This window comes from Aspergillus homomorphus, assembly GCF_003184865.1.
Source record: "Aspergillus homomorphus CBS 101889 unplaced genomic scaffold BO97scaffold_46, whole genome shotgun sequence".
NCBI classification, from domain to species: domain Eukaryota; kingdom Fungi; phylum Ascomycota; class Eurotiomycetes; order Eurotiales; family Aspergillaceae; genus Aspergillus; species Aspergillus homomorphus.
Genome location: NW_020291932.1, coordinates 72,538 through 86,621, shown reverse-complemented (window position 1 = coordinate 86,621; position 14,084 = coordinate 72,538). Strand labels below are relative to the sequence as shown.

Sequence of the window (14,084 nt, the reverse complement as noted above, 5' to 3'; positions counted from 1 at the left end):
TTACATATTAGGTCGAAGTACTATCTACTTACCTACTATTGAATCATCATTGCCTAGACAATAATAGTCAAACCAGAAAATCCACCCAGTGTCGCCGGCAACTGCCCCACGGCATGACGTCTGTGCTCTTCACTGACTCCCTCACTCAGAACCGATTGAATTGCCTGCTTGCCTTTCTTTCTCCCTCACCGCATCGACTTCCCCCCTCCGTTGGGTTTCATGGCATCCAACCAGAGTCATCTGTTGATCAATTCATTACTGTTTGCTCCTACTCGACTCTTGCTCGCGATCGCCTCTCTCCTGCTAAACAGTTCTTCGTGAGACAGCCGGACCTGTCTGCTTCTTAGTGGTTAGCGACAAACTTCCCAACTTCACTTACAGGCAAGCCAAGAAAAAAGGGTTTCTATATACGGAGTTACACTCGATCTGTTCTGCTCCCCTGCCTTCGTCCTCTGCCTCCTCGGACATCCTGGTGACCGAGGTCCTGGATATTCTTCCCCTGTTTGCTTTGAACAATACCCTCATAGTCCCTTGAGAAATCAATTATCGCTGCTCATAATGTCGTCGGGTTTAATTCGTCGGGACAATGGCCACAAAACTCACTACTTTGCCAGCGTAAGTTGTCATGCATTTTATTTGTCGGGTGTTTCATCGCACGTGCCTTGATTCGCCGAGCTTTGTTGAATATTTTATTCTTGTTCCCACGACGTCGCATTGTGTCTGGTTTGTGGTCGGTGATACAAGATCAGTGCCATGCTGCTTTTGGGCTCATTGCGGAATCGGCCTCCCCTTAAAATGCCTGCGCGCATATAAGCTTGGGCTCCGGCGGGTTGGCACAACTCGCCACCGGCACCGGTGCTATTTTCTTGTCCAGCAGTTGATCACAATGGCATCTTCTACGTTCTCTATTTTTGTCTTGCATCAAATGCTTATTTGCGCTTAATAGTCAGATGAGTCCAAAATCTGCGTGGTCATGGTCGGCCTCCCAGCCAGAGGCAAGAGTCTTATAGCTGGCAAAGGTGTGTTAAAGGAACAAGACCCCATGTCCGTGAGGAACAAACTGACCGTTTAACCAGCCATGAGATATCTCGCGTGGGTCGGTATCCCAGCTCGCGTATTCAATGTTGGCAGCTATCGTCGACAGGGCACGCCGCAGCCCAACGCCACTTTCTTTGACCCTCACAACGAGGAGGGCGAGAAGATGCGCCGTGCTGCGGCCGATGCCGCAATCACAGACATGATCCAGTGGTTCGAAGCTGGCAAGGGCGTTGTCGCGATCTTGGACGCGACGAACTCGACGAAAGAGCGCCGCCGTTGGATCAATGAACGCTGCCGACAGGCTAACATCGAGACGTTATACGTCGAGTCGATATGTGACGAAGAGGACTTGATCATGAGCAACATCCGCGAGGTCAAGACGACATCCCCGGATTACAAGGGGCAGGACCCGGAACTTGCTGCTCGGGATTTCCGCGAGCGAATCCGCAATTACGAGAAGATCTATGAGACCATCGATGACAACGAGAAGAGTTATACCTACGTAAAACTCATCAACGTGGGCTCGACGGTCATCATCAACCAGATCAAGGATTATCTGTCTAGTCGGCTGGTCTATTATATCCAGAACCTTCATATCAAGCCTCGCTCGATCTGGTTATCTCGGGTAAGTCTGCGAGTGGCATACAATCACGAGTCTGGACTAATGATTTTATAGCATGGAGAGTCAGAATACAACTTGACGGGAAAGATTGGAGGCGACTCCAACATCTCTGAACGTGGAGAGGCTTACGCCAAAGCTCTACCGGGTCTTCTAAAGAAGTCCGGTGTACCGCCGAATACGAAGATTGTGATCTGGACCTCTACGTTAAAACGCACGATCCAGACAGCTCGTCATTTGGCTGCCGAAACTGGCTTCGAGAAGCTGGAGTGGAAGGCTTTGGATGAGCTTGACTCGGGAGTTTGTGATGGACTTACCTACGAGGAAATCGCCGAAAAATACCCCGAGGATTTTGCCGCCCGCGACGAAGACAAGTACAACTACCGCTACCGGGGTGGAGAATCGTATCGAGATGTTGTCATTCGCTTGGAACCTATTATTATGGAGCTGGAGCGCAGTGAGAACGTTATCATAGTGACCCACCAGGCCGTGTTGCGCTGCATATACGCCTACTTCCTTAATACACCACAGGAGCAGAGTCCCTGGATGGAAGTTCCCCTCCACACGCTGATCAAGCTCACACCGCGTGCATACGGCACGGAGGAACAACGGTTCAAGGCCGACATTCCTGCTGTGTCGACCTGGCGTGCGAAGGGCACATCGGCGAAACACCAGGAATACTCGACGGAAATCAAGGCATGAGCATTTGCAAGGCACAAAAAAATAGAACTTACGAGACTATACTCTTCATCTGGACATATCGGGCGCTTAGTGAAACATGCATGTTGATTGGCATACCTGGGTTGATTGACTTCTGCCAGTCCCCACCGAACATTCTTACTGTACACTTGCATAATGGTCTTTTTTCTCTCTCTTGGCACTCTTCGACCTGTTCTCAAATTAAATCGAGATAGGATTGGGTCTGCACCTCTTGTGTACAATGGTCGCAGACTGTGGATTCTTGTTGCATCCAGCATTCATGTGTGGGTGGTATACCCCGAGGTTATGGCGCTATTAGGTAGGATAGCTGTGGTTGATGCCAATGGCAGGATAATACGATTAGCCTTTAGAAATGTGAAGATCGCGCATCTCTCTACCAACATGTCTGATTGCCCGCTATTCTATTGAGTTCTCTGAGATCAATCGCGGCTGTATACCTCGTGTGTGTAATACCTGGACATGACACTTCCTAAGCAGCCTCATTTCAACCACCAGGGGCAATGGCGCATCTGGGAGCGCGTCAGACTGAAGATCTGGAGGTGGCCGGTTCAAGCCCGGCTTGCCCCATCACTTTTTGATTTTTTTTTGCATTTCTTCTGGCCTGGTGGGTCAAACTGGTGAGTGAAGTGGATTTTTCGACAGCATGCGCCAATGGCGGATAAGCTAAGGCCGGCCGGAGGAAGTGATAGCGGTGAGCGCCTCAGGCTATCTATCTGTCGATGACGGAAGACATGGACTGGTAATATCCCAGGCTGGTGATTTTTGCCTCAGTGCACCTGATATGAGGAGTACTTTTGCGCAAGTAACATGCATATGACTGGGCTCTTTTTTCGCTTCCAGGGTCACTGCAAATACAACAACCCAAAAGACTTCGCGCTTCTTTGAGAGATGTCTTTCATCGAATGGCAGCTGTAGCTCGCCGTAGTGGGCTTGGCAGGTCCGGACCGCGGCCGGGCAGCTCTGGTCGGTCTCGGTAGCTATTGCCTTGGGTGAGTTATACCTCTCCACAGCCAACTTACACCAGCCTCCATATACACTGTACAACAACGCAGTGCCTATTGCCAACTACCTCGCCTGGAGCGGCTTTCTGACATTATTCTCCCCCAAGCACAATCCTCGCCCTTATCTCTCACCTCGTCGTCAACACCCAACCCAACATATCATGGCCGTGACCACCACCTCCGGCCGCTAATCCCACGTCACCTATCTCCTCTGGAACCCAAATCCACACACCATTGGACATGCCTCTACCTCCACGCTTGATAGAATTTAGAAGTAGGTAGTTAGGTACGCAGTCGGAGCCCACGCGTGCACACTCCAAGAGAAAGGAAACCTCCCGCCCCAACTCACCGCAACCAGAGCGAACGAGCGAGCGAGCAACCAACTCCTCATCCACAGCTCCTCCCCTACGAACCCTACCACATTCTCACTTCCTACGGGAGGGGCACCAAAAACAATGCTATCAGCCTTCACGGCTCGACCGCTCGTCGAGTTCAAACCGCGCGACCGCTCGCGCATCGAATCCGTCCTCGCCTACGGGGACCGCGTCCTCGTAGGACTGAATAACGGGAGCCTACGGATCTACCGCGTGAACGAGGTGGAGGATGAGTCGTCCGGCGGCGGCGACACGAACGATACCAAGGGGGCGAATGCACATGGGGAGAGTAATACTACGAATGGCGGGGTTGTGCCTAAGACGATAACAAGCAACAACGGCGGGGGAGGGGGGGATAAACCCGCCACGACGAATACCGCTACGGTTGTGAACACGGAGCAGGCTACGACGGCACATCTACCGCCGGTCAAGATCAAGCAGACGGATTTGCTGCGCGAGGTGGAGAAGTTCTCGCGGTACAAGGTCGAGCAGTTGGCTCTCATTAAGGAGGCGAAGCTTTTGGTCTCGCTGTCTGGTGGGTATGTCTCTATCCATGATCTGCAGACGTATGCGCTGCAGGAGCAGTTGACGCGGTCCAAGGGCGCGTCGACCTTTGCGGTGACCTCGAATATTGATAATGATCCGGAGACCGGCGTGCCGTCTATTGTGTCTCGGTTGGCGGTTGCGGTTAAGCGGAAGATTTTGTTGTGGGTTTGGAGGGATATGGAGGTTGAGGGGGAGGTGGTCGAGATGAGTTTGGTCAGTGGGATCAAGACGTTGACCTGGGTGTCGGGGACCAGGTTGGTGGCGGGCTTGGGGTCTAGCTTTGTGATGGTGGATATTGAGAAGGCTAGTGTCACGGATCTGGTGGGCCCGGGGAGTATTGGTGGCCTTGGGGGTCAGGAAACTGGGAGGCTGACGGGCGTCGGGGTTGCTAGTATGAGTTATATTGGTATCGGGGGGTCTGCGCCGAAGCCGTTGGCGACGCGGTTGTCTGAGGGTCAGGTCCTGTTGGCGAAGGATATCAATACGCAGTTCATCGATATCAATGGCGCCTCGCTGGGGAGGCGGCAGATTCCTTGGAGCCATGGTCCGGCGGATATCGGGTATTCGTATCCGTTTCTGCTGGCTTTACATGATGCGTCGAAGGGCGTCTTGGAGGTGCGCAACCCGGAGACCTTGTCTTTACTCCAATCCGTGCCATTGCCGTCCGCCAATATCTTGCACATTCCTCAGCCAACTATCAGTTTGGCGCATGCGGGCAAGGGGTTCTTGGTGGCGAGTGATCGCACGATTTGGCGCATGGAGGCGCTCAGCTACGATACCCAGATTGACTCGCTCGTGGAGAAAGGGTATCTGGACGAGGCGATCAGTCTTGCGAGCATGCTTGAGGACGCTCTCCTGAGAGATAAACAGGGCCGGCTACGCGAGATCAAGCTCGAAAAGGCCGAGGGACTGTTCAGGTTGCGCAAGTATGCGGACTCGATGGATATCTTCACCGAAATATCGGCCCCACCCGAGACTGTCATCAGACTCTATCCGAAGATTGTGGCTGGAGAGCTGTCGTCGGTCACTGAGGATCAGGAAGAATCCGAAGACAGTGCCACCGAGAGTCCCTCTAAGACGCCCGACAACCAAAAGCAAGTCGATGGTAATCATACTTCGGATGTTGCTGTTGCAGCTACAGCCAAGACGCTTTCGCATGCTCCCTCGGTCATGTCGCTACTGCGGACCAAGACGGATGACCTTAGTGATGCGGCCAGTATCCGGACGAGAATGACCGAAGACGCCAAGACTGACAAGGCTCTCGAAGGAAATGATCTGAAGTTGGCTGTTCGTGAGCTGCAGAGATATCTGGCTGATGTCCGTCGGCGGTTTCAGCGCTTCCTTAACCCTGACGGCTCTCTCAAAGTCTTTGATATGCCGACTGACGGAGCAACGGATGAGCTGACTGATTCCGTGTTGAAGCTGCTCGAGACCAGCACTAAGAATATTCAGGACCCTGAGTTCGGTGAGAAGCTCCGCGAGAAGGCCAAACTCGTTGATACCACCCTCTTCCGGGCATACATGTATGCAATTCCCGCGTTGGCAGGATCCCTCTTCCGTATTGCGAACTTTTGCGACCCGGATGTGGTCATGGAAAAACTTGAGGAGACGGGTCGACACAATGATCTGATTGATTTCCTGTACGGCAAGAAGCTGCACCGACAGGCGCTGGAGCTTCTGCAAAGGTTCGGACAGGCTGAAGAAGAGGAAGAGACGGCTCCGCAGCTGCACGGGCCCAAGCGAACCGTCGTCTACCTGCAGAATATCCCACCAGATCGGATTGATCTCATCCTTGAATTTGCAGAATGGCCGCTGCGAGAAGACCCCGAGCTGGGCATGGAGATCTTCCTGGCGGACACGGAAAATGCAGAGACTCTACCCCGGCATCGCGTGTTGGACTTTCTGCGAGAGATCGATGTCAATCTGGCCGTGCGATACCTGGAGCATGTTATTGGCGAGCTAAATGACATGTCGCCGGACCTCCACCAGCAGCTGCTCAATTTCTACTTGGACCGTCTGAAGAAATACAGAAAGAAAGAATGGGAATTCGCTAGTGAAGAGGATCACGTCGCGTGGCGAAACAAGTTCCTCACCATGCTTAGGTCAAGCACGCAGTATTCTCCGGCAAAGATCTTGGACCGCCTCAATCGTGACGGTATGTATCCCTGTTGGTCTTTTCTGTAGTTGTGCTCCCGCTAACCTGACTTACTATAGATCCCGAGTTCTTTGAAGCAAGAGCAATCGTGTTCAGCAAGATGGGACAGCACAAGCAGGCGCTGGAGATCTATGTGTTTAGGCTTGAGGACTATGCTAAGGCCGAGGAGTACGTCACAGTCACACCAGAGTAGTGCTCTTCAATCGCTAACTCCCCTACAGATATTGCAACCATCTCCACAAACAGGATGATCTAGCGTCTACCGAAGGTGGCCCTTGTGTAGCTTTGCTGGCTTACGAGGAAGACAAGCCATCGATCTATTTGACTCTATTAGCTCTCTATTTAACTCCGCCACACGGATACAAGCCACGGTATGGTCCGGCACTCGAGGTGCTGGCCAAACACGGGTCTCGCCTGCCCCCCGGCTCAGCGCTGGATCTGATCCCCGAAACTCTCCCTGTAAAGGAGCTTGACTTCTACTTCAAGGGTCGCATGCGCGCCGCCAACTCGATCTTGAACGAGGGCCGGATCGTGGCCAGCCTGCAGAAAGCAGAGAACATCAAGACCCAAGCCCAATTGCTGGTGGGCGAGGGCATCGACCCCACGTCATCGCGATCCAGACACGTCACCATCACCGAAGAAAGAGTCTGCGGCATCTGCCACAAGCGAATCGGGGGCAGTGTCATTAATGTGTATCCAGAGTAAGTCGTTTCCATATTCGTGTGTGTGAAGGCGATTGCTGACTTTGTCCGCAGTAATACAGTTGTCCATCTTGGTTGCGCCAACCGCAAGCATTCGCTTTCCTGAATCTGGTCGGTGTACATAGAAGGATGTCTTCTTTCTTTCTCATTGGATGCCGTACTTTCGCGTTCCATCGTCTCATTCTGTTTGATATTTCTTCGATCTCATGTTCACATATGTTTCCATCTGGAGTGGGCGGACGCTTCCTGCACGATGATACCCAAGGATAGCGATCTCTTTCATGCTGCATCATCTCTACACGTTATAACCCAATCAATCAATGTATGCTCCCTTGCCCTCTTTTGTTCGTATAGTCAGTCTGTCATGTCGATAACGTATTAGGGGCGCGTCGCGGAGCAGGGCAAATGCACCTGGTGTGCGCGCCCAACGAGCCTATCGGACGATTGGCGTGATTTGTTTTCGTTCAGCCTCATCCTTCAAGCATCATCCTCTTCCACGACCTCCTCGCCGTAGTTCTCTTCCTCCTTGGCTTCCTTTTCGGACAGTTGACGACCCTGGGCGTCGGCGGCCTTCTTGTCCTCCTCCATCTTCTCGGTCAGGAAGACGTTGATCTCGTTTTGTAGAGTAGGCACCTGTTTGCGCAGCTCGGCCAGATACGTCACCTTGGCTTTGACGTTGTCGGAAGAGGAGGACCCGGCTGAAGAAGGGAGAGGGGCAGCGATGGGTTGTTCGAAGGTGCGGGATTGCTGTTGCGGGGCTGAGTAGACGGCGCGGAGCTGGGTGGGCGTGGTGGTTGACATGATGTCGATTATTAGCTTTGTTTCGAGGTAGAAGGATGAGACGGATTTTGAAAGCTTGGAAGTGAAGAAGGTTGGGTTGTGGTGGGCAAATGCTCGCGGAATGTTTGGGAAGAGGAAGCAAGAAGACGACGACCGATGGAGGGAAAAAAGACGAGGCGAAATTCCGTTTTCGGAAAGGCGGGGCGAGAGAGAGAAAGAGAGGGAGAGAGAGAGAGAGAGAGGAGGGATCGGCACGGAGAAGGAAGGGAGGGGATGCAATCAATGGTTCAATTGACGCTGATCCTTTCTCTCCAGGCAGGAGGAGTAATTAGTGTGGTTCTCGACTGATCCAATTCTGCAATTGATCGATCTCTCTTTACTTTACTTTACTTCATTTCATTGCTTGGGCTTTCTTGCTTACTTGCTTTCTGTTACTTGATCATGGAGGCTTTCCTCTCTTGAAGAGTAGATTACGCTCACTTATCGCTCATCGCTCACTTACTCACTCGCTCACGCACGCACCCACTCACTCATACAGTCAATCAGACCATGTTGCGCTCGCCGGTTTCGCCGGAGCGAGTCTCGTCGCGGTCGCCGATTCCCCCTCCTCCTCACTCGCAATCTCCTCCCCCTCCACTCCCTCGCCGTTCCTTTGACGATTCCTACACCTACTACTCTAACCGTCCTGGCTCCTCCGGAAGTGATGCCTCGTCGATTACCTCCAATGTGACGACCATCTCCCCACAACAATCCAACTTCCCCCCTGCCGGTAGTGCTGCTGCTGTTGCTGCTGCTACTGTGCCGCCTGCGCTTGCGCCTGGCACTGCCTCGCAGCGGCCACCGCGTATCTCTTCTCTCAACACCGCCAATCTGACCTCCACTTCTTCCACCACTTCAATTCCAACCTCCTCTGGGCGATCCCCCGTCTCCTTCATGCCGCATAATGAGATCCTGAGCCGCAAGCCCTCAGGGCGGGTCGTCCCGGCTGAACTACAGCGTCGCTCTCGTCACCACTCCCAGGGTTTCTTTGAACCCTCACTTCCTACCGCTTCTTCGACCGAGGCCTCTTTGTCAGCTTCTCGTATCGCGGCCCAGACGGCCATGCTTCAACAACAGCAGCAGCAACAACAACAACAACAACAGGTACAGCTACAACAACAACAGCAGCAGCAGCAACAACAGCAGCCCCACCACCTTCATCAACAAACGAACAACCCTCAACATCCTGTCAAACGACCTCCGACCGTGCGAGGCGTCTCCGAGGACGGTTCCCGTTCCCGACGCGGCGGCAGCATCTCGCCCCCTCCCCCGCCTCCCCCACCCCCGACCTTCGCACCCCCCGGTTCAACAGCCAGCGCAACTGGCGCTTCAGCCGGGCAGCAAACATACGCAAATGGCGGCAGCACCGCGGCCGGACACGCCCATGCTGCCACGACAGCTGCCAACGTGGTATTTCCCCGAAACCCCGGGCTTCAGCCCCCCGGGCTAGAGATCCCCCAAGAGCGCGAACACAAACACAAGGGCGAGAAGTCGAAGATGAAGCTGTTCTCGAAACCCAAACATATCGGGATCAGTCGGGACAAGGACGGCACCGGAAAGGAGAGGGGGCTCCCCTCGCCAAGCAAGATGGGGTTCCCCAGTGGGGGACTGTCCCGGATCGTCAGCGCTTCGACCACCAGCTTGGCGGAGACCTTCCCGTCGAATAACTCGTCCATTTATAACCTGTCAAACGCGTCCGCGAGCACCGTGGTGCCGGCCGATAAGCCCACGGGGAGCGAGAAGGAGAAGGATAAGGATAAAGAGAAACATAAACACCACTTTCTGTCGCGACAGAAGCTGAAGCTGAAGGATCGCGACGATCATTACAATCTCCCGCTGTCGTCCGCGTCGAGTAACTCGAAGCCCTCGGATCCGAGTGCGCCCCAGTCTTTGTACTCGTTCACCCCGGCGTCGCCGGGGGCGGTCAGCACGACGTTTGGCAAGTCAGTCAGTGGCTTGGATCTGTTGCACGGTCTTCGCGAGAAGAAAAAGGAGGAGAAGGCGCAAGCGCAGGCGCAGGCACAGGCTGAGTCGGAGCAGATGGACTGGGCAGCTAGCTCAACAGGACCGACTGGTTCGCCGGCCGTCTTCCCCGGGCCGTCATCACTAGGCAGTTCCTCCGGACTCATGGCTGAGGCTGCGATACGGGAGACTTTGCAAGGCTTTGGTCTGAATAACATGACACCGGAGGATGCGTGGGACTTTCTCAAGGCGAAATTGATGGTGATCTTTGACGGCGAGGATGTGCGCATCGCAATTGAGGACCTCAACAAGCTGGTCCTGGTCCACATTCAGCGTTGCGTACAAAAGCGCACTCCGGTGGCGGTGGTCGACGATCTGCGGGAGCTGCTGGAGACCGGATTCGCTTCGCTGAACCACACCTTGAACGGCGTACCGGACGAGAAGCTGGTCCCCCACCTGGTGCAGGTGTGGATGCTCGTGTTCGGAACCATCCTACCCTTCATCCAGGCCGTATTCTTGCCTCTGGATCTGGAGATCAAGGGGTGCGGGTCTGTGATGAATCGGCGCGAAGCCACTGAATTCTGGAGTCTCGCACGCAACGCCGAGAATCCGGGCTGCGAGCTCGACGTGCGCAATTTAGTGTTGGTTGCCTTCCGCGACAGAGTCATCCTGGGCCGCTACGAGAGTCTAAAGTCGACGTTCTCCCGCCTCAGTCTCGATAGCATCAATTTAGGCACGGCCGCGCTCAGCGTCACCACCAAAAGCAGTTCCGCCAGCGGCGGCCGGCCCCCCACTGCCGCCTCGCTCGACGGTGGCGCTGGCGCCGGGTTTGGGAGTTACAGTTCCCAGTCCTCGACGTTCCTCAACGCTCAGTCTGAGAATTACTCTTCCGATTCGTTGAGCGGCCACCAAAACCCCAGCGACAGTCGCAGTCGCGCCGCCTCCAACACCTCCTCCAACCCCGACCAGCTCATCTTCCAGTCCCTCTCCTCGCCCCCGCAGCGCCCGAGCATCATCCACCGCGCCAACGCAGCCGCTGACACCTCGCACATCATCACCGAGACCGTCGGCCGCATGCTCCAATGCGTCAGCGTCCTGGCCAGCGTGCAGACGGGTGACAAGGCCCAGGAGCAGGTCGAGGCCCTCGGCAAGGACCTGAAGCACAACTGGCTAGGCCGGGGCCGCACCGGCCGCGACCGACGCGGGTTCGTGGGCACGAAAATCCGGCCGGCGATCGTGGCCCGCGCCGACAGCGACGAGTACATGAAGGAGTTCAGCCACGGGCATGGGCACGGGCATGGGGACCATCTGGACTCGCGACTGCATGACGGGCGTTTGGAGATGATGAGTTTCTAAGGAACTCGAGGTTTTTGTCTGGTACAAAATGAACTGCTGTTTGATACCTTTTTTGTATGTTCGTGTGTTTTTGTGCGTTGTCGATGGCATTCTGCATGGATGGTGTTCGGGATTCGTGGCCTGGTTGGTTGGTTGGTTGGTAGGTAGGTAGTTTTCTGCGTCTTCACTTTTTGGTTCTGGGACTTAGTTTTTGAATGAATGATGGCTTTTACTTTATGTGAGCTACAACTGTAAATCGCGTTTTGGGGGTTCTCCCCCAGGACCCCCTTTCCTTCAGCTTCCCAGCTACACTCAATTCTAGAACCAGAGTAGCATTGCATTTTCCTTGTTTTGTTTCGGGAACAGCTATGTATGACACAGTATCATGGGTAACCCGTAGTCCGAGCAGGGTCCCTGAACACCGCTCGCTATCTTGATAGAACATTCTTCTCATCTCATCTCATCGCCCCGTTTTCCTGGAGATATGAACAACAAACCACGAAAGCAAATACAAAATGAAACAACCAGATATCATTCTCCCTCCCCTCCTCTCTCCTCTTCAAACTTAGAAAGACTTGGGTAGTGCATGAGAACCAGAACAGAACGGGTATCACACGGATGATCCCCACACATCCCCACACGATCACGAATAGAAGACCGAAGCGAGGCGAGGCGAAGCAACATAGTCCCAACGCCTAAACCTCATCCTCATCCTCGCCTTCATCGCCATCCTCAATATTTCCCTCGGCAGAAGCATCCCCGGACGACGCGGACCCCTTGACGGAGCTCGCAGCAGCAGCAGCAGCAGAAGAAGAAGCGGAAGAAGAAGAAGAAGAAGAAGGAAGAGAAGTCACCTTCTTCTTCTCCCACTCCTTCCACTTCTTCTGCAGTGTCGCCGGCGGGAACTTCTTGCCGTTGACGGCTTCCATCTGCTCGGCGATCTGGCGCCATTTCTCCTGCGCGAATTTGGCTTCGAGTGCGTCTTTGGTTTGGCGGAAGAGGGTTTCCTGGTTATGTTTATTTAGTCGTTAGTGTGAGTTCTTTTTGGGGAAAGGGGGGTTTGTCTTTTGGGATTGTATGTGTTTGTATCTGGGTGAAAGGGGAAGGGAGCGGTTATTGTCTTTTCGGAGTTTGAGAAAAACATACATCCTCGTCATCCAGCGCCGAGAAATTCGCCTTCATGGCATTGTACCGCATGCGCAGCGTCGACTGCCCCACCGTCAGTCCCGTCTCGGCCTTCCACGCGCTGTTGATGTCCGCCCAGGTACTGTTCTGCGAGTCGCGCATGTTGAGGATCAGCCGGTCCGAGTATGAGGCTGCCGCCAGGGTGGTCGGGATCGGGTCCAGCTTGGTCTTGGGTGATTTGCTGGGTGTTCCTCCCCCTGTTCCGGTCTTTGTAGGCTGTTTCTTCTTAGGGGTGGATTTGGTGGTGGTGGTGGTTGTGGGTTGCTTCTTCTTAGTAGTGGTAGTCTTGGGGGCTGCGGTTTTCTTGTTCTTCTTCTTGGTGGTGGTGGTAGGAGCTTCGTCGGTCGAGGAGGCTTCGTCTTCATTCTCGAGGAATTCGGCCTCGTTGGAGGAGGATTCCCCTTCCGAGGCGGAGGATAGGCTCGAGCTGGTGCTTGGGGAGCTCGGTTCCTCTTTCAGGGCTGCCTTGGTTGTCTTGGGCTTGAGGACCGCGGTGGGTTTGGACTTTGCCTTTGTCTTTGCCTCGGGCTTGGGCTTGGGCTGGAGCTTGGCTGCACCGCCCGCATCCTCGGTGGTGATCTCGGTCTCGGTCTCGTGCTCGTGCTCGGTGTCGCCCGCGGACTCGATTCTGGTCTTCTTGGCTGGAGGGGTAGGGGACGAGGAAGCGGACCTCGAAGAGGGGTTGGCGTTGCGCTTGCGCGAGATCTGCGGATTCAGGGTTAGTGCATGTTCTATTGAGGGCTTTAGTGATAGATATCGTCATGGCGATGGGGGCCTGGTGGCTATCGTCACGGCGATGGGTGTTGTGGTGAAAATCATAACAAAGAGTTTCCTGGGGCACTGCACTCACTTCGTCCACGCTCTTTCGGTTGATGGGAGTAAATCCGGATGAGTGGGGTGAGCCCATCTGATCTGAGGATTGGCCGTTCGACTCCATGGTGTTTGACTCGATGCTTTTGGGTTGAGGATTGGGTGGTGACGATGCAGAGGATTTGATGTATGGAGGGGGTGGTGGGAGGAAGAGGTGGATTGGTGAGGTTTGAGGTGACATTTATCCCAGATATAAATGGGAGGTAGAAGAGATTCTAATCCACGGTAGCTTCACTGGCTCTCGTCGTCGCCAGGGCCACTCATTCACTTATCCCTGGGTTGTGTGGGCTGAACACCTCGTCATTACGACATTATCGCTTCACTTTGCCCTCTCTCATTCACCTTGTTAACACAGGCTTGGGATATGAGAGTGATTACAGTGGAAATTACCGATATACTGACGAGAAGGACCCAGCTGGGGTGGATCTAGATCCCAGGATTTAGAGGTGTTTTCCCAGCTAATCGAGTCTGAGGTATGAGCTTCAAGTGACCCGATACGGAGCTCTCGATCCTCGGTATCTCTCGGTTTAACACACGGTATACGGTCGTCAAGGGGGCGTGGAATCAAGCACATGGTCCCCATTTGCAAAGGCTGCATGTACTTTATGCTTTGTTGCTGTGTTTTCTGACCTGGGTGTTCAACAGTATATTTTCCCTTTTGGGACGAGATGAAGTTGTTGTGGATGACGAGACTTAGGGCTGGCTTCTCCGCGCCGAGATTATGCAGCAAATAACTACTTTTGCTGACTAGCTTTCTTC

The 14,084-nt window shown here is 54.0% G+C and overlaps 4 protein-coding genes and 1 non-coding gene across 5 annotated transcripts; 3 read left to right on the top strand and 2 right to left on the bottom strand.

Annotated features, from left to right (window-relative positions):
* Positions 1–558: 558 nt before the first annotated feature.
* BO97DRAFT_437507 (putative vacuolar morphogenesis protein AvaB) lies at positions 559–7,158 on the top strand (the record flags this gene model as incomplete). Its single annotated transcript, XM_025697853.1, has 8 exons — positions 559–615; positions 947–1,019; positions 1,077–1,663; positions 1,715–2,303; positions 3,844–4,061; positions 4,155–6,453; positions 6,513–6,621; positions 6,675–7,158. 8 exons carry the CDS (start codon positions 559–561, stop codon positions 7,156–7,158), a joined length of 4,416 nt encoding a protein of 1,471 aa, XP_025547722.1.
* Positions 2,872–2,944, top strand: BO97DRAFT_t234. Its single transcript has one exon. It is a non-coding gene; the product is annotated as a tRNA-Phe (tRNA).
* Positions 7,159–7,631: 473 nt separating the features above from the next.
* Positions 7,632–7,955, bottom strand: BO97DRAFT_353665 (uncharacterized protein; the record flags this gene model as incomplete). The annotated part of the gene is made up of 1 exon (XM_025692060.1): positions 7,632–7,955. The coding sequence occupies one exon, from the start codon at positions 7,953–7,955 to the stop codon at positions 7,632–7,634; it is 324 nt and encodes a 107-aa protein (XP_025547721.1).
* A 413-nt stretch (positions 7,956–8,368) lies between these two features.
* Positions 8,369–11,472, top strand: BO97DRAFT_472940 (uncharacterized protein). Its single transcript, XM_025700191.1, has one exon. The coding sequence runs from the start codon at positions 8,484–8,486 to the stop codon at positions 11,289–11,291; it is 2,808 nt and encodes a 935-aa protein (XP_025547720.1). The 5' UTR covers positions 8,369–8,483; the 3' UTR covers positions 11,292–11,472.
* Positions 11,473–12,130: 658 nt separating this feature from the next.
* BO97DRAFT_328730 (uncharacterized protein) lies at positions 12,131–12,728 on the bottom strand (the record flags this gene model as incomplete). Its single annotated transcript, XM_025691334.1, has 2 exons — positions 12,131–12,277; positions 12,417–12,728. Coding segments are annotated over 2 exons (459 nt in total), but the record flags the coding sequence as incomplete, so codon positions are not given.
* Between the last annotated feature and the right edge of the window lie 1,356 nt (positions 12,729–14,084).

Bases quoted from the DNA above. Each gene is read 5' to 3' on its own strand.
- BO97DRAFT_472940 (XM_025700191.1), top strand. From the start codon at position 8,484: ATGTTGCGCTCGCCGGTTTCGCCGGAGCGAGTCTCGTCGCGGTCGCCG.